The 21,608-nt window shown below is 50.8% G+C and overlaps 1 protein-coding gene across 1 annotated transcript; it reads left to right on the top strand.

Annotated features, from left to right (window-relative positions):
* The first annotated feature begins 421 nt into the window (after nucleotides 1-421).
* On the top strand, nucleotides 422-19,129 carry NBL1 (NBL1, DAN family BMP antagonist). The gene is made up of 4 exons (XM_067566887.1): nucleotides 422-1,354; nucleotides 16,247-16,441; nucleotides 17,582-17,693; nucleotides 18,834-19,129. The coding sequence occupies exons 2-4, from the start codon at nucleotides 16,272-16,274 to the stop codon at nucleotides 19,086-19,088; spliced, it is 537 nt and encodes a 178-aa protein (XP_067422988.1). The 5' UTR covers nucleotides 422-1,354; nucleotides 16,247-16,271; the 3' UTR covers nucleotides 19,089-19,129.
* Nucleotides 19,130-21,608: the final 2,479 nt, after the last annotated feature.

Here is a 21,608-nt window from a genome sequence, read left to right as displayed (position 1 = left end):
AAGTCTGAGTGGTGGCTAGGGAGATGAGGATGAATAAAGGACTGGATCGGAGATAGCGATCTGGGGCTGAAGATCAGTGACGGGCATGTTTCTCAGGGAGGGACAGAGGGGGTGGCTGGGGAACTCTACAAATGAAAAACAAATAGTCTCAGGTCAAATGAAAACCAGCAACAACAACAACACACCCTCTCTGTGTTTTTTGGAGTATTCAGATGAACTCTGGTCCTGTCGTTTAGCTGCAGTTGGCCTCTCTCCAGAGTGAGCTGCAGAGAAGAGAGAGAGAGAGAGAAGCATAAACCTCTCAGAAATTGGGCTGAGGGCACTTTAAATCTTTCCTGTCCCTGCTTGCTCATTCCTGTCTGGTACAATATAATCAGATCCTCTCAGAGTCAAGCCCCTTTCCTTACTGAAGGCAGCCTGGAACTGCTCTGCTTGTGAGAGAGAGGGAGAGAGACGGACTGATTGTGATTTTCCTGTGCAGTGCTGCTGGCTGTCTCCACTCTGAGCCTAGCCAGGAGGGGATCGAGTGCTCTCTGCACTGGACTGGAGTTTGCTATTTGCAGTGGCCTTCCTTGCCTTTGGTGGCATTTCTCAGCGCCCAGGGAATCGTAGGGAGAAGATGCCTTGGAAGGGCTAGATCCTTCCAGTCCTAGGTTGAGTTTTCCAAGTCCCATTACTTTTCTCTACTGTGTTTTGGTTTCGACTAGGGGATTCTTCCAGCCTTTCCAGCCCCGCTCTTGCCCTTCATGCGATCGCACTGGAGTGAACTGGGACTTGGCTGATTTTTTTTTTCTGGAAAGTTGTTCCCTCCCCATCTTTCCCCCTCCCCCAGTTGATTGTGAAATTCTGTTTGGATGGACTTGAACCTTCTGCACCTTTTGGATTCTGTCACCTGACTGAGGATCTCACCCAGACTCTCAGCCACTTGCTTATTATAATTCATTATTATTTTTGCTCCTTTCCTACCTGTTGGCTGGCGGTGGAGGACGTTTCCGCACCTCTGGGTTTGCAAGGATTTTGCCCTTCTCAGTCCCTTTGGATTCCCTGCATTCAAGGATGCTGCTCTGCTGGGGATGAGGATGTTATAAATTTCTAGAGGGTGCAGATATTTTTCTCCCCCTCGATTTCCCTATTTGGAGAGGATACAGATTTGAGGTGTTGAGCTTGGCTCGCTTCTTGTTTTCTCTTTTCTCCTCTGGGCAGATTCAGGGAAGAGCCCAGTTCTTTTTGGTAGCTGTTTTGCTGGGATAATCTGAAATTTCTACCCTCTGAGAGTGATCTGTATCGATCTGCTGGCTTCCCTCCGAACTTCTAGTCAAGGACCTTATGGGATTTTCCTTCAGTCTACTTCATGGTAAGTAACCTCTCCCTCTCAAACCACTTTTCATGCACATAAAGTTGCAAACTGCTATACTCCGTTGCAAAACTTTTTTCTTCGTCTCTGAGTTAAATAAAAAACAAACCTGCTGCATTTTCTTCCCAATTTATCAAGACCAGATTTTAGTTCTTCTCTCCACCCCTTCTTTCCCAAAAGTGATTCATGGCTTGAAGGATGAGAAATTGCCACAAACAGAAATCAGTTACAGATGAGGAAGATTTCAGGAGATATGCTTTGGAATCATTAAAATATTTCCACCGCCACCCTACTTCTTTCCTCCCCACCCCCCAAAATCATTTAAAAAGAAAAAAAGTAATAGCAATTTAATTTTGTATCACTTGCAAATTTTTGGCATGCAGATTTTCTGATCAATTTCCATGTTTTTTGGATGCAGATAAGAAAGGGTGGGGGTGGGGATATTTAATCAAGATCCTTAAAGTGCGTTGATTAATTGGAGTATCAGAAAAATGTAGTAGTTTGGGCAAAATAATGAAAGGAACTTTCTTACTGGAAAGAAAATGATCATATTGTAAACTTACACACAGACGTATTTCCGTTAATTACATATATTGTACTGCTGTTCCTTATATATACACACACCTGACAAATACTATGAATATATTTTTAAAACCATCAGATATTACACAAACATTTACAAATGAATGCATATGTTATATATACAGACCTATTTTTGGTGGTAACCATAGCTTATTAATAATAATAAAAATACATTTCATATTTGATAGGTTTCTTGTAAATATTTATAGTGATATTAATTTGTTACAGACCTAATTTTCACATCTTCCATACATAATGATAGTTCAGTTGTGATATATTTCAAGGACAGAATTGGCTGTACTTTATTTTCATGTCATATTAAAGTTTAACATGTCTGCTAACATTTATCTTATAAGAATATCATCTACTTAAATACGTGCAGATCCCAATCCTGCAAACACATGGCCCACACGTGTAACTTTTGCTTACATGAATAGTCTCAGCAACTTCAGTGGAATTACTTGTGAAAAAAATCACACACGTTAAGTGTTCACAGGATCGAGGTCGTATATCTTTACAGCACGGATTCCATGAGTGAAATCCTGGCCCCCTTGACTCATAGACTTCTCTGTATATTTCACCGTATATATTTAGACAAAATGCTTTTTGGATTATTTGGAGTTTTCCAACTAACTCGAAATAAACTGCCTACAATCTAACCTTTTTGCAATGCAGTTTCCCCTTCTGGAAGAGAGAGGTTTGCCCCAAATAGTTAAAACTTCAGGCCGGGAAATGGAATTCAGCTTAAATTGAGAGAATTTTACATGCTGGCAAATACCCCCAAGGAAGGCCAGGGATCGGGGCTGGACCCCGTGTCATGGAGTCCAGTTTGGTCATTTGCGGTGTTGCAGGGGGGTCGGGTGGATAAATTATGCTTCTGGAGGGCTCAATTTGTATCTCTTGTACAACTAAAGCCCCTACCTTAGTCCTTTTTTAAGCAGAACCTGCAACTTGCTCATTCCTAGGATCTGTTCCTGTTCTTTTGAAGTTTGTTTACAGAACTTCCATTGATTTTAATGAGGGCTGCATCAGGCCTCTGACGTCCCTCAATCCCACGGTCCGTGGGTCCAATTCTGCAAGGCTCTGAGCACCTCCCGTGCGGTACTCGCTGCTCACAGCTGCCAATGAAGTCACTGGGAGGGGTGAGCGCTCGACCTCTTGCAGGATCGGGCCCTTCTCCTGACAAGTGAATAGGCTTGTGATTCTTCTGGGGATTGAGTCCAGTGGGACTCATCCAGCCACTGTGAATAGGAGCTGGTCCTTCTAGGCCTTCTCCAGGAGCACTGGTGCTAATTGCTGCTTGCTGTCTTCCCCCTACTTTTGTTCCTCTGACTTACCAGCTAAGCGGGGATTGGATTTTAGTGTTAGAATTAGTCTGGGACAAATCGTCTGGTCGTGTAAATCAGCTTCATTGGCTTCAGAATTACCCTGATTTACACCAGCTGCAGATCATGGGCGTGACCTTGTCGGAGCAAAATTCCCCTTGAAATCATTTGGAATTCAGCCTTGGTAAAGACTGCAGGATCGGGCCCTCGATAGGGCCGTGTTCTAACGTGTGTGGCGTTAGCCTTCTCATCATGCGGGAGGTGAAACCTGTCCCTCCCATGGCTGTGGTCCTGAGAGGACTTGCTCAGCGTGGAAGAGGTTTGTGTTTTGGTTTGCTCCTGATCTCGCTGTGGCCGATAGACCCAATCTGGCTGTTAGGGAGCGGAGAGTTTTGCTTGAGTCACAACTGCGGGATCGGGCCCCAAGGTAATGCTTGAAAATGCCAGCCGGGCTTAGATGACTGCTAATTTACACTGCAAATCCCACAGAAATCCTCACGCCTTCATATCAATGCCAAGCCTTTTTATAATGAGTACCGGTCACATTATAATTAATTCCATATCATTGTACTTAACACTAACACTCCCACAGCGGATAAGGCAGGTAACAAAGACAGAGGGTGAAATCTTGGCCCCGTTGCAGTCAATGGGAGTTTTTGGTGGAGTCAGGATATTGTCCTGATCGTTGGAAGGGAAGAATGATCCCAAGACTTCTTTGAAAGGTCCAGACCTTCAGCCATAAATTCCTTCCTCTGTCAACCCTCCTCTCCTCTTCCTCCCTGCAGCTAGGAGCTAATCCTGAGAGAATCAACCATGAGTGAGCTGCAGGTGTTCAGTGTCTTGCTGGATCAATCCTTTGTTCTTTATATAAGTTCTGTAATAAATGACTGACACAGCTAAAGGCATCTGTGTTCCGTATCCAACTTCCGTATCTGCTTGAAAATGGCGTTAAACTGTGTCTATTTTCAATTTAAAAAATCCTGGTGCAGTTATTTATTAAAAGAACGGGTATGAGCTAATTCCACTTGTGCTTGTTTTGATCACGAAGACGTCGTGCCAGGTTCCAGTCTCAGTTACACCAATGCAAATCTGGAGTAACTCGCTCCAGATTTATGAGTTGGTAAGCGAGAGCAGAACAGGGCCCTGTGAGGAGTAAAAATCCCAGCTATTAGCTAAATGGATGTCTCTGATGTCCCGTAACAAATCAAGCGCTAGAATGAAAGCAAATTAATTTCAGGCGCATTCCTGAAGGTGGTTAGGATTGTGTCCCCAGCTCTCTTGAAAGCTGTTATCAGTTTGGCACAGATGAGGGGGGCTGTAACTTCGGTAAAGACGGCATGAGAAATGCTACCACAGGGTGCAACTCTGTGAGCTTCCTGCTGAGCCAGGTGCTTTGTGGAGACACAATAGGGTAATTGATGTATTGTTAGTGAGCAAGGCCTGGATTAAGGATTCAGGGGGAAAGGAATTCAGTGCTTGGAACGGTCAGTGGTGTCTTGGCTCTGGAATAGGGGGGATAATAACACTTACCCACCTTTGCAAAGTGCGTTGAGAGCTGCAACTGGAAGATATTGTGTAAGTGCAAAATATTATGATTGGCTGGGATCCCAGTTTCCACTGCATTTCAATGGGGTTTGGGCATCAGATTCCCTTGTGCTCCTTTGACAATCCCAGCCAACCCCAAAATGTAGTGCTGGGTGGCTTCATCCTTCCTTCTGCACTTGGCAGCAGTGAGGGTTTGAATTGGTGCTTGGGAGAAATGAGTATCTCTGATCAAGATAAAAATACAAGAGGGAATTAGCCCTGATTTGCATCTATACTGTGAGCTAGGCCTTTGCCATGCTACAGCTGAAATGATGCTAACAGCTAGGTTTAAAAATGCTTGTTGCCTTCCAGTGCGGAAAACAATAAAGCCTGCATAAAGGCGTTTAGGGTTTCTCCCCATGCTACAGATGACACCCCTCTATAAAGGCTCTGTAGCATGCGTCTTACGCACCCCTGTCCACATCACTAGTGCACCTTAATGCTACGAAACCCAGCTCCCAACATCCACGGTTGCAAGCATGGTGTTCGAGGTGGTAATGAGTACATTGTCTATGTAGCAAACACAAGGTCTCTCCTTGCTTCCATCGAGTTCAGTGGTAGCAGGATTACCACGGCGGTTGTGTAAGACTACCCAGCTCTCTTCATGGAACAAGTGTCAGAGAAAGAAAAAAATCCTCAGAGGTGGGCGTGGAGAAAAGGAAGTATTTTTGTGCCACAGTTGATACAATGTATTGACGTTGATCATATTGAACTTGAAAGAAAATTAGAAATGAAAATGAATGATGAACGGTTTGTATGAACCACAGATTGTGTATGGCGCCCCCCACACAGTTCCCTTGTGCTTTTCCCGCCATCTGCCTTTTAGGGTCAGATGCAAGGCCTACCCAAGTCAACAGAGGACTTTCCAAGGACTCCAAGGGGCTCAGGAGCTGTTTTCTGCAGAAGCTAGTTTATCAAGTGCTCAGCGGACACAACAGGGGCCAGGTTTTCAAAAGAGCCCCAGCCCCCAATGTATTGAGCTCTTCTGAAAATTCTGCCATTTCCCCCCCGTATCTGCTTTATTGCTATGAACTTCCCAAGCTCATCCGGGTGGGAATGAATGTATTAGGGAAACTTGGAGAGGGATGGGCACTTAGCTTCTTCCGGGTTCTAAAGGATCGCAACCAACCAGTCGCAAAGTGAGAAATGACACAACACCCATCCTGTTTCAAAGATTATTTTGGGGGATTCATTTTTTTTTTTTAAAGAAATGGACTTTACTCAAGTTAGATTTAAAAAAAAAAAAATTTCCTTCCAGCCTTCTGCAGATCAGTGGAGCAAAACCAAAGCTCCCAGCTCAAACTGGATTTCTGCACTGGGTTAAGCACTTGTCTGTCTTGCTCCCCCTAAGAATTATTTCAAGACATTTCCTGTATAGTCCTCTCCCCTGTCTATTTCATTGTGACATTTATCAAGTTAATTGGGAGCTTGCAAAAACAAGTGTGGGATCGGAAAGAATTTGTTATCCTGCAAAGTTTTACAGTTTGGTTTTTTCTGTGACAAAGTTCAAAAAGTAAAAAAAAATTAACAAAGTTTTAGTGAAAAGCAGATTTTTAAAAAATGCAAATTTTCAAGTAAATTCCACTGTTTTTAATTTTTTTAAAAAAGTAGTAGAAAACCTTTTAATTTTGTCAGGTTTCATTTTTAAATGTTGTACGCTCAGACGTGTGACACTTGGCCTTCTTCTGTCTGGGTAAGTAAATGAATATTATTTGATTTGGGATTTCTAAAGGGCAGCTCCCTGTAATAACCAGGAAGCACTGCATGAATAAAGTCCCTTATTTAAAAGGAGCCATATTCCTGAGCTTTCTGAAACATATATGTGTTTCTTCCAATTGTTAATGGGCCAGATTTTCAAAGAGGCTTTGCTTCTGTTTAGGCAGCTAAGTAAGTGATCAGATTTTCAAACAGCTCAGTGTCTTGGATGGCCATAAGCATCACAAAAGGACCTTTCAGGGACTCAGTGCTTTTGAAGATTGAGCCCCTAAATTCAGGTGCCTAAATGGGAACTGAAAATCTGGTGGGGGCACTTGTAAATCTGGTACCGGGCTCTTTGGAAAGATCCCTCCCTAGGAGGAGAGCGTGGGTATCTTTTCCTATGTATTAAAGTGACTGAAGAATATAGTGTATCAGTGACCTGGAGGGGCTCATCGATTGAGCAAACAGAACAGATTTTTTTTTTAAATAGTGCGGTTGTTAGTGGGAGTAATCCCATTCAAATCCAAGTGGGCTGGTGGGTGAGGGTTTGCAGGATCGGGCGCCTTAGATTTTGACGCGTGCTTGCTAAAGAATGCATTTCAGCTGTTGCTAGTCCTGGGACCCAGCCCTTTGTGGTGCTGTGAGCTGCAGAGCGGGCTTGACTCTCACAGAAGCCAGGGGCACCTGAGGACACTCAGCCCCTTGCAGGATTGGACTCGCCTGCCCCCCATGGGCAGAGCTTTGGAGCTGGAGTGGCGCGTGTCTCCATCATGTTCCCCAGCCTGTTTTGCAGTGTTGCTTTGGTCTCGGGCGGGCCATGGGCCATAAAAGCATCGCGCTGAGTCTCTGCAGTCATTCCAAATGGAGCTGCCTCTCCGTCTCACTGCATGAACAGAGGGCTGGGAAAAAGGCCCCTGGGTACACAGCAGGGTCAGTGTGTAGTGGGGGAAGTGGGGCCTGTCAGGGGGACACTGGGAATGATCCAGACAGCAATGATCAATGAGAAAATAAGGCTGCTTCCACTGAGATCTCTCACCTACCTGGTCAGTGCCAGGTCCCCACGTGGCCCCCTGCCCTCCTGGCGGTTCTGGTGTCTCCCCCACTTCCAGCAGCATGTAGGTCCCTGCATGGTCCTCCCTCTCCATGCAGCATGGGAATCCCTGCACTGAAGTTACTGGTGCTTGAAGCACAGGTAGTTTGGGCTCCATGTCCATAATTCTTCAACAAAGGGAATCCTGGTGCTTGGAAGTTGGAGGTGCTGCCAGGGAGGTCAGAGGAGCAGCATGGAGAATCTGTGGCCTGTATCCTCCCTCCCGCAGCCAAGGAGCTGTGGGTTGGGTGGTCTCACATTGTTATGGCCACCACCTGGGTGCGACTCCTTCAGGAGCCGGATAACCTGGCGCCCGCAGCCAGAGAGGTTTGATGTGAAACACTCCCTGCGCCCAGGGCTTTGTCTCTGTTGTGTGTGCAGCTCACCCTGGCCCGGGAAGCAGAAGAGCTGTCCTCCTCTCAGCTCCACGCAGAGCCCTGGGCCCAGACCAGACTAGGATCCTCCCAGACTGGCTTACCCAGGCAGACTGCAACCTTGCCAGCGTAAAGCACCTCCTCCTTTCTGGGTGTGCTGGGGCGATGTGAGTGTCTGGCCCCGACGGACTGTCATGCACCCAACCCACTATCCAGGGCATGCCCAAGGCTTCAGCGCCCATCTGCAGACATGCCGGGTCTCATCTACAGCATGCTGCAATATGGGATCGGGCTTCTTCTGGCTCAGGGGGCGAATGTGCTGTAACATGCTCCCTTGAAGTGGATGTGTTTGTAGATGGGACCCAAGCTGTATTAACCCACTTACTGAGGGGCCAGTTTTCTAACCTGAGCGCTCACAGCGCCTCTTAGATGCCAAAGGAAACACCTGGGCAATTAAGTCCTGGCATGATCCCTGAAACACAGAACTGGGTGCCCTTGGCTTGTTGCCAGCAATTGAAACTGAGCACCCCACGTGAATGTCAAATGCTGAATTTAGGACAGTAGGGATGAGTTAGTGGCTAGAACAGGAAACAGGGAGTCAGGAATTCTGGGTCCTTTTTCCAGTCCTGCCATTGGCCCAGCCTTTGGACATGCCGGTTAGGCCTTAAAAGTGTCAGAGCAAAAGTGCAACACATACAGATCTTTGAATTTGCATGTGCCCAGAAGTTCATGCACACTTCCAGAAATGTTGACCTTAACGGCTTTATGCCTCAGTTTCCCCATCTGTATAACGAATTGAATTTCGTAGAGATTGTGAGGCTGAGCTAACTTTTGTAAAGTGCCGTGAGCTCCTCCAGCAAAAGCTGCTATCACACTATTGTCCAGTGAGATGTAGTGAAATGTGTCTTCGTCTTATAAAGCTGCTCCAGCAAACATTTTCCAAAGAGGCTGAAGATTATAGATGCATCAATTTTGGGTGCCCAATTTGAGACACCTGGAGCCTGATTTTCAGAGGTGTTGCATCTCCCCATTTCCCTTTGACTTCAGCTGGAGTGGCGGGTGCTCAGCAACTCTGATCATTGGGATCCAAAATCACGTCTGAAAATTTCACCCTCAAGGTCCATCAACCCCTCTGTAATCAGCTGGTGTTTTAGTGCCTCACAGTCATTGGCTGTCAGATATCTTACATGCATGTTTAGGAGCCTTCATTGAAATGGTCTCTGTTTTCCACAGAGTGTTCAAATGTGCAAGCTTCACAATTCACCTTCTGCATCCACTCATGGGCAAGTGAAACACAGGTGAACGCTCACCCTTATCGAACACGAAAGGGAAGCAAATACGAGGGCAGAGAGTTAATGGGAAAAAATCCAAGAAAAGTTCACTCTGATTCTCCTGTTCCAGCTCCTGCCTCCATTCAGATCCCTGTGCTTCTGACTCAGACACTTTCCTTTCCTTTGAGCTGATATTTATGGGCTTTATCTCAGAGGGGGTTTGATTCTACCTTTGTAAGTTGGAAAGCGTGAGTCACAGCTGGAGGTAAAAGCATCCCACAAGTTCAATCACATTACAGGTGTGTAGCTAGCGCATGCCTGCAAGGAGACGCCTGTAAGCACGGCCCTAGGTTCGGGGATTCAGTGAGGTCGTGCTGCAATGGGAACCTCCAAATGCACTCAAGGGCAATAGCAGCTTCTCCATACCATAGGCTCCACTGGCTGGTGCGTTGGATGGGGCCAGTGTTCCAGAAGGACCCCATTGCTCGCTCCCCCTCTTTGGGGAGGCTGGCAATCGCCCAGGTTTGGGGACGGTGGGCAGGGGAGGAGAGAATCATGAGCATTCATGAGAGAATGGACTATTGCTAAACATTTTATTGTTCCCAGTGAGAAAGCAGAGCTGGGAAGGAATGAGCCTATGGGATGATAACAGCAATGCCGTGCCTGCCGGGCCATTCGTCCCTTTGGCCACCTGGCTCTTTCATGGACATGCTCCTCTTTGGTTCCTGTATCAGTGCCGGTCTCGCTCTGTGCTGATCGAAACGTCCCTGGGAGGTTTATTGATCTGCCTCACACAAAGGGTCTCTTGACTGCTCAGGAGCGCTCAGCTCTGACAGCTGGGGTTGTGCTGCTTAACAAAAAATGGCCATGCTGTTACCGAACAATCAGGAGCGAGAGCTGCTTTTGGTCCTTTCATCATGCGAACGCAGCTGCAGCTGTGCTGAGTGGTGGCTTGACTCTTTAGCCCAGGATGTGCTGGGATCAGGCTCCGGGGTGGCTGGATTTCTCTTTCTCTTGTAACTCTCTGGGAAAGGATTAGGGAGCTGGGTTGTAATTGAGCACATGTGGGTTTATCTGGTTTCAGCACACGGTGCAAGGTTAAATGGATAGATTGGGGGTGAAATACAGTGGAGGCCAAATGTATTGCTTAATTCAGCGTCTTCCCGCTTGAAAGACGCTCCTTGGAATTCGTCTCCGTTACGGGCTCGCCTGTGATCCCGCTGGGAGTGGCCTCGCCCGACCGACTTCAGCGGAGTTGCTCATTTGCTCTCGAGGGAGTGAGATCAGAATCTGGCCCCACAGGAGAAGGAATGTGCTGGATTTGGGGGCCTGCGTTGCCGAAGTGACTGCAAAGGAAGGAGACGGCCCATAGGGGAAGCTGAGGTTGTGATGCCCTGCAGAGAGGAAGGAGGAGGAGGGGGAACCTTCACCGTCTGAGCGCTTTGCTGGAGCCGAGCTGAACTTTCTGCTTGAAAAAAAGTTTGACTCGGAGGAAAAAATGTGGCCCTGTGTGGAGAGGAGAAAGAATCCCTGTGTGCGGGGCCGCGCTCTCGCTCTCGGGCAGGCCGGGGGTCAGCGCGGCTAGGAACACACTTGTTCCTTCAGGGGCTGGAACATGTAATTTAGCTTGTCACAGAGGAATGTGGACAATGTCTTTATTTAATCAGAAGATTGTTAACCTGCCGTGGTGCCTCATCTTCCTTTCTCTCCACCCCTCCTGGCCCAGGGTAAGAAGGAACACGGAGCTTTTGTCTCCCAGCTGGTGGCTGCAGTCGGATGAGTGGGTTTAGGGGCAGCTCTGTTTGCATGACTGGTTTGAGCTGTACCAGATGCAGACATGCCACAATTACACGTTGGGCTGGTTTTCAGCCCCAACTCTAGTCCCTAACTCCAGCGGGTAGGATATTTTCCTACACATTCGAGTCAGCCCCGGTGCTTACTAGAAGCTTGGGCCTGGGGCACCCACCGCCTGCCTGACAAATTAAAACACCATGCGAACGTGGCCTGTTAAAACGCTACGGGTTTGATGCTCTTGCCAGTGAATCAGTGGCACCTGAGGGCACTCTGCACCATGCAGAATTGGGCCCTTGATCTGGGCAAGGAAATCTGCTGTAGAGAAGTCCCCTATAGCTGATTAGGCATCTCCAAATGAGATTCGTTGCTGAGCTGTGAGAGGCCCCGATTCTGGAATGCATCCATCCCTGTACAGGAAAGCACTGGACTTCAACACATGCTGAAGTGCTTTCCCGAATGCAGGCTGGGGCCGGTGCGTTGGCCCAGCAGGAGTGCGGCTCGTCTTTCACTCAGTCCCTGGGTGAGGCAGGAGCCCAGATGCTGTGGAGTTATCCTTAACACCCCTGGCGATGGAGCTGTGCTGACTGACAGGTTCCGATCTGCCGCAGAAATATCATTTCACTGATCCCCTCACCCCCACCCTCCCCACGAGTCCTGTGAAAGGAAGGCCTCAAGTGCTGACAGCGCTCGCTTCCCCACCGCAGGCTGGGACTGGCCTCTGGGTGCAGAGGAGCCTGAGAAGCCTTCTGTGGAAAGAAGGAATCACTTCCCTATTTTGAATAGTTAAGCAAACACAATGGCAACCCCACAGGAATACTAATGCCGCTTGCTGAAGAGCTGCTCGTCCCCTCTGTCCCCCACCCCGTAGCCCTGATTCTGCAGTTGGATCTGGATGGGCAGATCTTTAAGCCTGCATAGAATTCCCCTCTCCTCTCCCCCGGATAAATATTTTAAAGAGTAATGATGTTCCTGTGCAATTCCCTTTGTTTTTTTTAGAGCAATTATTTTTGCCCTAATGATGCACTCTTTAAAGGAGCTGGCAAAGTTCCCACTGATGTCAATGGGAGACGGATCAGGCCCCTAGGATTTTGTCTGGGAGAAATTAAGAGCCTGAGGTTGAGCCAGTGAAGGGATTTAGCCACCCAACTCTTCTTAATTTCAGTGGACGCTGGGAGAAGGCTAGATTCCCGATTGGCCCTGAGCCTGCAAACTCTTACTCACGTGAGGAGTTCCATTGACAACGCTGGGATTATTCCTGTGTGGATGAACACTGCTGTTGTGAGTGAGGGTTGCAGAGTCATGCCCGCAATTCTGGAGCCAGGTTTTAAGCATCACGTGTCAGGGCAATAAGAAAATAATGACGTTTTGTTACATCCCGGCTAGCACAATTAATAAATGAAACTCTTCAGAAATTGCAACCCAAGGGACTGATCACCCAAGAGGCTGAGATCTGGCAGCCTTCAGGCTGCCCATCTCTTCAGTGCTTCAGATCAAGACTGGATGCCTTTCGGGGAGATAAACTTTAGTCAAGTTATTGGGCTTAATACAGGGGTAACTGGGTGAAAGTCTGTGACTTATGTTATACAGCAGGGCAGAGCAGATGATCTAAGGGTCCCTTCGGGCCTTAAAATGTATGAATCTGTGACTCACAGGAGCTGCTAAATAAGACTATCATATTTTATAGAAAACATCTGGGGACTCTCCAGTCTTGTACATTTCACCCTGTGGAGCTGCATACAAATAAGCTGAATGACAAGAGGAGGGAGAGAGGGTTGGGACTCCCTTATCCGGAGCCTCCTCTGACTTTGGGATGTAATAGATAAAGCAACTCCTACACAATTTCTTTTGCATTCCCAGAAAATATGTTTCCAGCAAACGTTTTGGGGCTGGATCCATGTAAATCAGTGAGATTCTTTCCATTGGCTTCAATGTGGGTTTTGGATCAGGCACTGGAGAAATAAATAAACGGAAATAACAAATCAAATGTTTCTAACTAGTATTTTAAGTAGTCCAAATGTCTGACGCCTGCCACAACTCCATCCAAACCTTATGAAGGGAAAAATTCTCTTATTTCCATGAAGTCTGCTTTTCGCCAGTGATTGGGGTATTAATAGCTGGCATTTTGGGCCAGGCCTATCTCTCCATATATTCTGTGTCTCTGGCCTAGAAAGAAAAATTATATGTAATTTCTCTAGTGGCAAGTCAAATACTATGCCGATCAGTTTAGCGGAGTAATTTTTGTACCTCCACTTTAAAGAAATCCTCCAATTCACGGGCTGAGTTCCAGTCCTCGTGGTTAATGCACATTGAAAACCTCACCCCGCTCATTGCTAAATTTGAATGGCTCCATAAAACCAAATTATATAGATTGGTAATTTCCCTGGCTTTCTTGCACACAGAGGTTGCCTAAACCCACGAGCTGATGTTGCCCTGCAGCAACACCTGCTGGAGCATTCTGGAAATGACGCCGCCTATTTCTCTTGCTGCTAAGGACACCGGCAATTTACACGGAAGGGGTTCAAGTGTGTGATTTCTGGGTCCCTCGCTTGTGCTTTGAATGCTTTGCATGGAGTAAACTGGTTGCATCTTGTTTCTGAGCTAATGGAAGAAGCCAGGGGAAGAAAGTTTGTTGCAAATGCAGGAAAATTGTGTGGGTGGTTTGTCTTTAATGGAGATGGCAGGAACTGGGGAAAGTTCTCCCCCTCCTCCGATCTAAAGACACATTTTACAACTTTTAACCCCTCTGGAGTGGGGATGAGACAAATTCTGCTCCCCTGGTGGGGCAACGGGGGAGAACCTCTGGGAATGGACATGCCTGGAGTTTGTTAGCCTGTGCATAGACGGGGGCTCTAGACAGCGAGAGATCCCTTCGCTCCTCAGCGGAAGGCAGCTGTCGTTAATAGCGCACAGCCACATCTAAGCAATAATTCCTGGGGCGTTTTCTGCTCTGAAGAGGATAAATTCCTGGTCCTGATGCTGCAGCCCTCAGAGTTCCGTGCTGTCTGTGTGTGGTGGCCCCGGGCTGTGCTAAGAAGCGTTCACAGCTCTGTAGGACAGTTCCTCTAGGCTCTGGCCTGCCTCTTAGGTGCTGCCCACCTGCTGCAGGGCTGCCCTTCGCACCAGGAGTCAGGGTGGTTTCTTCACCTCTAACTTCCGAGCGCTCTGCTCCAAATTTGTGGGGCTTCGCTGGCAACGAAAGGCCACGATTTCCTCCACAGCCCTGAACGTAATAAAACACGTGGACCGATGCCCTGCACAGTTAACCCAAGCGAGAGCTGCACGAGGGGTCAGAGAAGTGGCCTGGTTAGCCCCAGAGGGAGGGGAGTGAAATAGTCATGGGATCATTCATATTGCCTGGCAGCTGGTGACCGCAGATAGCAGGAAAGGGACGTGGTCATGAATATTCACGAGGAAGAAGGCTGGGGGTGTGTGTGTGTGCGTGCAAGTGCTTAGATTCTAGGCCAAAGCCTGGACAGTGGCTCAATCTCTTCTTGCGATGCTTTTTCTTATTATTATTTGGATGCATTGTGAGCAACGCTGGAAGGATTAGGGTCGCTGCTGGCACAGGGGGGATGGTTCCATCGCCCTGTCTGTGATTGAACGGGCCGAGGGTTATGGTGGAACATCATTGCCCCCACGCTGAAAAACGTGACGAGGCAATGAACTGGAGTGGGTTTTGCTGCAGCTCCCTTTCTCAAGCCACAGGCGAGGGGTTCTCAGAGCCCTGCTCAGTGGTTAACAGGAGAGCCCCTCGTCCCCCCGCCCACCAGCTCTGCTGCTGTCAGTGCTGCCTCCTGTTGGGACTGGAGATGAACTCAGCTCTGAAATCTTTGGGTCCATTTGGAGCGGGACTTGATGGTTCAGGCCCATCTGTGCCTATAATTCGGGGCTTTCCTCTGGTTCCTTCCACCTGGATCTCCAGGCGATTTCGTAACCGGAATGAATGAACCCTCCAAAGACTGTGGTGAACTGGCTCAGTGTTCTTATCTCCCTTTTACTCTGTGTGTGTGTGTGTGTGTGTGTGTGTGTGTGTGTGTGGAGAGGGGAAACTGAGGCACAGCGCCAAATGTATTGGTTGCCCCACCGCATGTTGGTGGCAGAGCTGGGAACAGAGCTGTGGTCTCCTAAGTCCAAGACATCTGCTCTTCCCAGTAAGCTGTGCTCCCGCTGGGTAGTAAGCTACTTCTTTTCCTGGACAAAAGCGCTTGGCGCAAGGTAACGCATGTCATCAGGGGCCAGTGACTGCGAATTCAAGGTGTGGTTTGGCCCAACGCCTTCAGTGAAGGGCCCAGGTGGCAACTGGCCTCAATTCCTTTTCCCACGTGGGGGCTATTCAGGAGAAACTTGGTGGGTGGTTCTGTTCCTGGAGGCTGGTTGGGGTGGCAGGGAGCTGTGGGGTGCCAACAGCTCCAGATCAGCAAGCGCACCGATCTCTCCAGAGCGTACCACAGATGGTTGAATCGCTGCTTTCCCCACTCAGTGCCAGGGTCTATGAAGGTGTTTCTGGCCTCTTCCCAGACTGCCAGCTGCTGAGAGAAGGGGCATCCTGTCATCCCAGCCTCTTCCATGCCACACAGGCCCTCGCTGTGCAGTGGGTGACCTGCTCATGCTTAATGAGTCGCTGTGCTCACAGCAGGAGGATTACGGTGGAAAAGGGTTCACAGCTCAGGGTGAGGGGAAGCAGCAGAGGAAATAGAGGGGCAAATCTTGGTCCCTTGTCAGTATTTTCTCTGTTCCTCAAGGCAGGACAACCCTAGGCCTCGTCTGCCATACTAGAGAAATGATCCATTGTCGTACTGAAGAATCTACGTGACCCTATACTGCATCAGCAGCCTGGGGACACTGGCCCTAACCCATTGCTGGGGTGCAGCCTATCCTCCACCACATGGGGACCCTGGCTTCACCTCATGCTCTGCCCGAAGCAAACAGGGCCTGATTTCCAGGGCACATCCCCGGTGGGATCGGCGAGTGGTCACTGGCTGGTCCATAGTCTGAGGCAGGCCACACAGGAATCTAAGCAAACAGGAACTAACTTTCTCCTTCCTCCCAGGGGGCTTGTGAGGTTCAGTGCACGAAGGTTCATAGGGTGCTGTGAGATCTGGGGTGGGGAGGGTGAGAGGGAGGGAATGGGGCTGACTTTCTCATCTGCTCAAACTTTGCTCTTTGGATTCCAGTTCTAGGGTTTCGGTGGAGCTGGCCATGATGTTACGGTTCCTGGTGGCTGCCCTTTTCCCAGCTGTGATCCTGGCCGCGCCGCCTCCCATTAATAAACTGGCCCTTTTCCCGGACAAGAGCGCCTGGTGCGAGGCGAAGAATATCACCCAGATTGTGGGGCACAGCGGCTGCGAGTCTAAGTCCATCCAGAACAGGTACGGGGAGATCAGGGTGAAACGCAGCTCAGGGCTTCTCTAGATGGGATTTGTCTCCTTTGCTATTAAGGTTTGATACGTTGCCTGATGCCGACTCCCTGCTAACGGGGAAGATTTTGCCCACGTGGAGCCAAATGCAGAATTGGGGCCCTAGTTGGCACCATCTGGAATTAGCAACATGGGGCTGAGACATTGTGGCCTGGAATCATGTATCACGGGTGGTCCGGTGACAGCCAGAACTAACAGGAGGGCCCTAAAGCAGGTTGTTACCATTAGCCAAGCTGGAGTCAGAGGGAGGCCCTGACGGAAATGTGCGCTCACGCCCTCCTTTCTCCCTTGAGAGACGTAAAGCACAGTGTGACTCTCATGCAACTGATCCACACTTCACGCTACAGTCACCCTGGGGATGTCCTCTCCTTGGAGAGTCCAGGAGCGGTGCCACAGCTCCTGGCTCCTCCTGTTTACTGACATCAGGACTCGGTAATGAACTGTCTTTTGAGTGTGCACCACTGCCCTCTACTGGATGGATTTGGCACTGCTCAGCTGTGTCATAAGGCCCTATATTGCAATTGTTTTTTCCCAAGTGGCAAGCTGGGCTTTTGGTGCATGAGAATCTGAGTTCTCCTCCCTGTCATCCCAAGTGGCTGTGAGATGCACACAGTGTTTACTGCAGTGCAGTTTTATCTTCTTAAACTGGGTCACCCCGTGGCCTCCTTGACTCCTGGGGTCAACATGCAGGCAGTACGTGTCCCAGTATATGAAAGCCAAGGCAGGGGGACTCCTTCCTCTCCCCGCTGCTTCCATCCAAGTCCTTCAGTCCCACCTTCGTTTCTCTGGCCCATCGGCTGCTGGCGCACTGTAGGGCACATAAGGAACTTCTCATGGGAAGGAGGAGAAGGATGCTGCACTGAGAAGCTACTTGCTTCCTCATTGCAAGAGGCAGCTGGAGCAGTTCTGGTGGCTGGGCTGTGCTGCTGCGGAAAGAAGCCCTGGCTCTTTCCCCATTGTGACGCCTCGCTAGCCACCTCTCTGCAGCCTGCCTCCACCACCCCTTGCAAGCACGTCCTCGGCAGTGAGTGTCCCGTGCAGGCCCGTCTAATGCTCTGATACAGGGGCTTTACTCCTGCCTTTTCTTTGCAGGGCCTGCTTGGGACAGTGCTTCAGCTACAGCGTCCCCAACACCTTCCCCCAGTCTACGGAATCCCTGGTGCACTGCGACTCCTGCATGCCTGCCCAGTCCATGTGGGAAATCGTGAGTAACACCTCCTGTCCTAAGGCGCTCTTCGCACCTGGGGAGGGCTGGTTTTTGTGGTTCAGGCACAGGGCTGGGAATTGAGAGACCTGGGTTCTAGTCCCACCTCTCAGGACAAGTCAGGTGCCCGCTCTGTGCCTCAGTTTCCCCGCCTGTGTCCTGGGCACAATAACTGGGTAATTTAGGGATATCTCTGAAGCGCTCTGTGATCCTTAGATGGAGAGTGCCAGCCAAGGCAAGGTGATTGCTATGAATAATGATAAGTGCATCCGTGTTGTTTGCTGAGCCATCCCCCTGTGACTCCATGTATTATTCATGTCTGCTCTCACGCCCACATGCCCTCTTTCCTGCTCGCTCCCTTTGTCTCCATCTCCCACTCGTGGCTTTGTGCCTTCTTTCGTGCCTGAAACAGCCTCCCACGTCTCATCTGCCAGTCACCCGCTGATCTCCTCGCCAGCAACGTCTCTGCACCCTCTCACGCCACAGGCCTTGCCCCATTTAGCCGAGTGAGCCTGGGAATGACGCGGGTCTGAGACCCTGCCTTCTGTGCTGGCTGGAAGCTCCCCCCCCGCCGTGTGAATCACTAAACGCATTCGTGGGGCTATAAAGCCAGCAGGGGCCGGGAGTCGGGAGAACTGGGGTCTGTTCTGAGCTCCGCTATGGACTCACTGGGTGGCTTTGGAGCAGGTGACTCAGGGCAAAACTTCCCGAAGCAGCCTCTGGTTTTGGATGCCCGGCTAAATACATCATTGGTGGCATTCGCAAGGGCCTTCCAAGATTCTTATTCTTTGCTATTTCTCTTGCAGTAGCGCCTGGCTGGGGACTCGCTGTGCTAGGGGCTGTACAAATGCAACACCCTCCCTCTTGGCTAACGTCAGGGATTGTACCAGGAACTCAAGAGTCTCTACAGTTTGAGGCCTGCTGAGCTGTAACAAGCTGTAACAGCTGTACATCCCCCGAGCAGGGGCGGCTGACCCGTGGGTTATAAAAACTTATAGCAAAATGACAGTCCCTGCCCTTAAGATCCCCCAGACGGACTGGCACAGAGTGGGCACTGCAGCAGGGCTGGGGGGGGGAGGGATGGATTGGAGAGGAGGAGACTTATCTCCTGTTCACTCCCCACCTCTTCTTCTGAGCCAGGTGACGCTGGATTGCCCGGGCAACGCCGAGATCCCCCGAGTCGACAAGCTGGTGGAGAAAATCCTCCGCTGCAGCTGCCAGGCCTGCGGGAAGGAGCCGAGCCACGAGGGAGCCTTGTTCAACGTCTACCTGAACGCGGAGGAGAACCTGCCCGCCGAGGGCCCCGGCTCCCATCACTACGCCCACCACCAGCAGGAGGCGGAAGAGGCGCCCGTCTCCAGCCGCCACCGTGAGGAGGAGGGGGGCGAGGAGTGACCGACGCCCCCCAGGACTGTCCTGACAGCCTGCAGCGTGGACGGGGGTGGTGGTGGTGGTGGTGCAACGGGGGGATGGGGTGCGGCTGTGGGGGGGCGGTGGGCTTTCCTGTCTCATAACTACCCGTCATGCTTTGCTCTTAGCGGCGTCGTGGGGTGGCGGAGAACGTCCGAGGTGTAGACGGGGCCTGGGAACGCGTGGGGGGCGGGGATCTGAGCAAACCTACCTGCACGTCATAGTGATAATATATTGGGAGGTCAGGGGCGGCCGGCGGGAGGGGCAGGCGGGGCTGGACGGGACCCCTCGGGGCTGCAGGAAATGGGCTTTGGGGCCTCTTGTGCCTTCTCTTCCTTTCCCTCTGTCATTTTAACGGGGGGAGCAGCCTCTCCTTGCTGCAGGAGAGGGTGGGGCCCTGCCAGCCCCAGCTGCTCTCCTGGGGTGGTGAGCTATTCCCCCCGGCCATACGGGGGTCCTGGGAGCGGGTCGTCCCCCCCAGTCTCCTGGGTGTGTCAGGCAGGGGCACGGCCCCGATCTCCTGGGGGGCGCAGGACTGGAGTGCCTGCCCCTCCGTTGCCTCTCAGGGGAGGGTGGTGTAGGGAGGGTCCAACCCGGAGGCTCTGGCTGGAGGAGAAGACCTTTCGTTCTCCGTACCCGGAGGAACTCGCTGAGATCCTGATGGAAACTGCGCCCGCCTCCGGGTTCAGGCGAGGGCTTGGTTCTTGCTTTGTCCCGAATGTGACGCCGGGAGGGAAATAGGGCAGCCAGGGCTGGTTATCCGCGGGACGGAGATGGTGTGTGCTGAGCATGGGAGGAGGTGCACACGCACGCTGGGGCCTGCGACAGGACGTGGTGGGCAGAACCAGGGCCAGGAGGGCTGGAGGAAGGGACATGCCCAGTGCGCTGGGGGGCCTGGGGACTCTGCATTTCCCCAGCACTCCCATGCTCTGTATTCTTTGGCTCCTACTTGTCTTGTCCCAGAGAACAGTGTGTTTCCAAGACACACGCCCCCCGATTCACTCGCTCCTCTTCCCGGGACCGTGATGCTCCCTCCCATCCCTCGTCCTCTGGAGTGGGTCACGGAGAAGCAGAGCGAGGGGCAGGAGGGACTCCCTTTGCTTGCTGCCTCGGCTGAGTCCGCGGCAAACACGGTGTGCGACCAGCCAAGAGGGAAGAGCTCCTCTGGGGGAAGGCAGGGCCTGCTGGGTGCAGCATGGAGAGCAACCAAAGTGTCAGGGGACTACGGGGAGGCCAGTGTTGCTCAGCGGTGAGGAGAATCCAGGCAGCGCTGGCATCTCCACCACGTGGGAAGGGTCAGAGACTGGGAAATATTCAGCCACTCGGAGGGGCGGCTGGATTCTCCCTCGTCTGAGTTGCTGGTTGTGCCATTCCCAGGGGCTAGCCAGAACTGGGGTTCGAGGCCTGATGCTTTACAAGTGGACCCAGAAACCTTCCGTCCTCTCTCCGTGCAGCCCAGCCAAGCCCCCTGCCGTATTTGCATCTGTTCCCGATGGGTTTGGAGGGCGCAGTTGGGCACAGAGGGGGTCTCTCTCTGCTCCGCCTGGCACCTGAGGGAGGGGCCCTTCTGGCTCGCCTGCCCGCAGAGCTCCTGCGTGCTTTGCTCTTGTTCAAACCCCAAAGAATGGGAGCCAGGGCACGCAGTGAGCACGGGGGATCCTCACTCAGTACAGAACTTGACTGAGACAGCGACAGCTTGGGTGGCATCGTCTCCAACCTTTCCCTCCTGCCTTGGCTTCCCTGCAGCACTTTAACAGATAGTGGAGGGGCGGGGGGGGGGGGTGTGAGTTGATCTCCTTGATGGGAACGGAAGGGAGCTGGGAATTGCTCCTTATCTCCCCTTCCCACTGCAGGGGATTGGGCAGACACTTGAGGGGAATGTGTTTGGTTGGGGAACTGGGATCCAGCCCTGCCTGTCTCGCTAGCCACCTTCACTCTGTTGTATAAAGCCCATCTCTTTGTTGCTGTTCTGATAAAAGCTTCCGGAGCTTGTAATCAAGCGATTGTTTTTTTCCTTTTTACGGGATTTTTTTGTCTTAAATAAATTAGTTTTAACGTCCAGCTCTCCGTGGGTCGTGCTTCTTTGGCAATGGGGGCGAATGCGAACCCTCCTCATGGCCGTGGAGTGGAAAGTCTGCTGATGCCGGCCTGGAACTGGGTTTATTCCAAGCACAGTAGGGCTGAATGGAAGCTGGCAAAGGAAACCCTGGGACGCTGCTGAATTTCTGCTGCACTTAACCTATTCAGGGGACCTGTTTACAAATAATTCCTCTGTTTATTAACATCTGCCCCCTAAAGCCGCCATTACACAGTGAGCCCGTGCTGCCCACCAGGAATGGAAATAGCCAGCAACCTGCTTCCCTGCAGCTGGGGAGAGCAGGAAAAGTCACTGACACAGCTGGTCCTGCATGTCTGATGGAGTACACGGCCCTGAGTGGTTACAACGATTTCCCCACTAGGTGGTACCCTTGATCCAAAGAGAATGTCAAGAAAGGCGAGGAAAGT

This window comes from Emydura macquarii, unplaced genomic scaffold (genome assembly GCF_026122565.2).
Source record: "Emydura macquarii macquarii isolate MOO-44397 ecotype Brisbane River unplaced genomic scaffold, CSIRO-AGI_Emac_v2 contig_2768, whole genome shotgun sequence".
In the NCBI taxonomy this organism is placed as follows: domain Eukaryota; kingdom Metazoa; phylum Chordata; order Testudines; family Chelidae; genus Emydura; species Emydura macquarii.
This window is presented reverse-complemented; position numbering and strand designations above follow the sequence as displayed.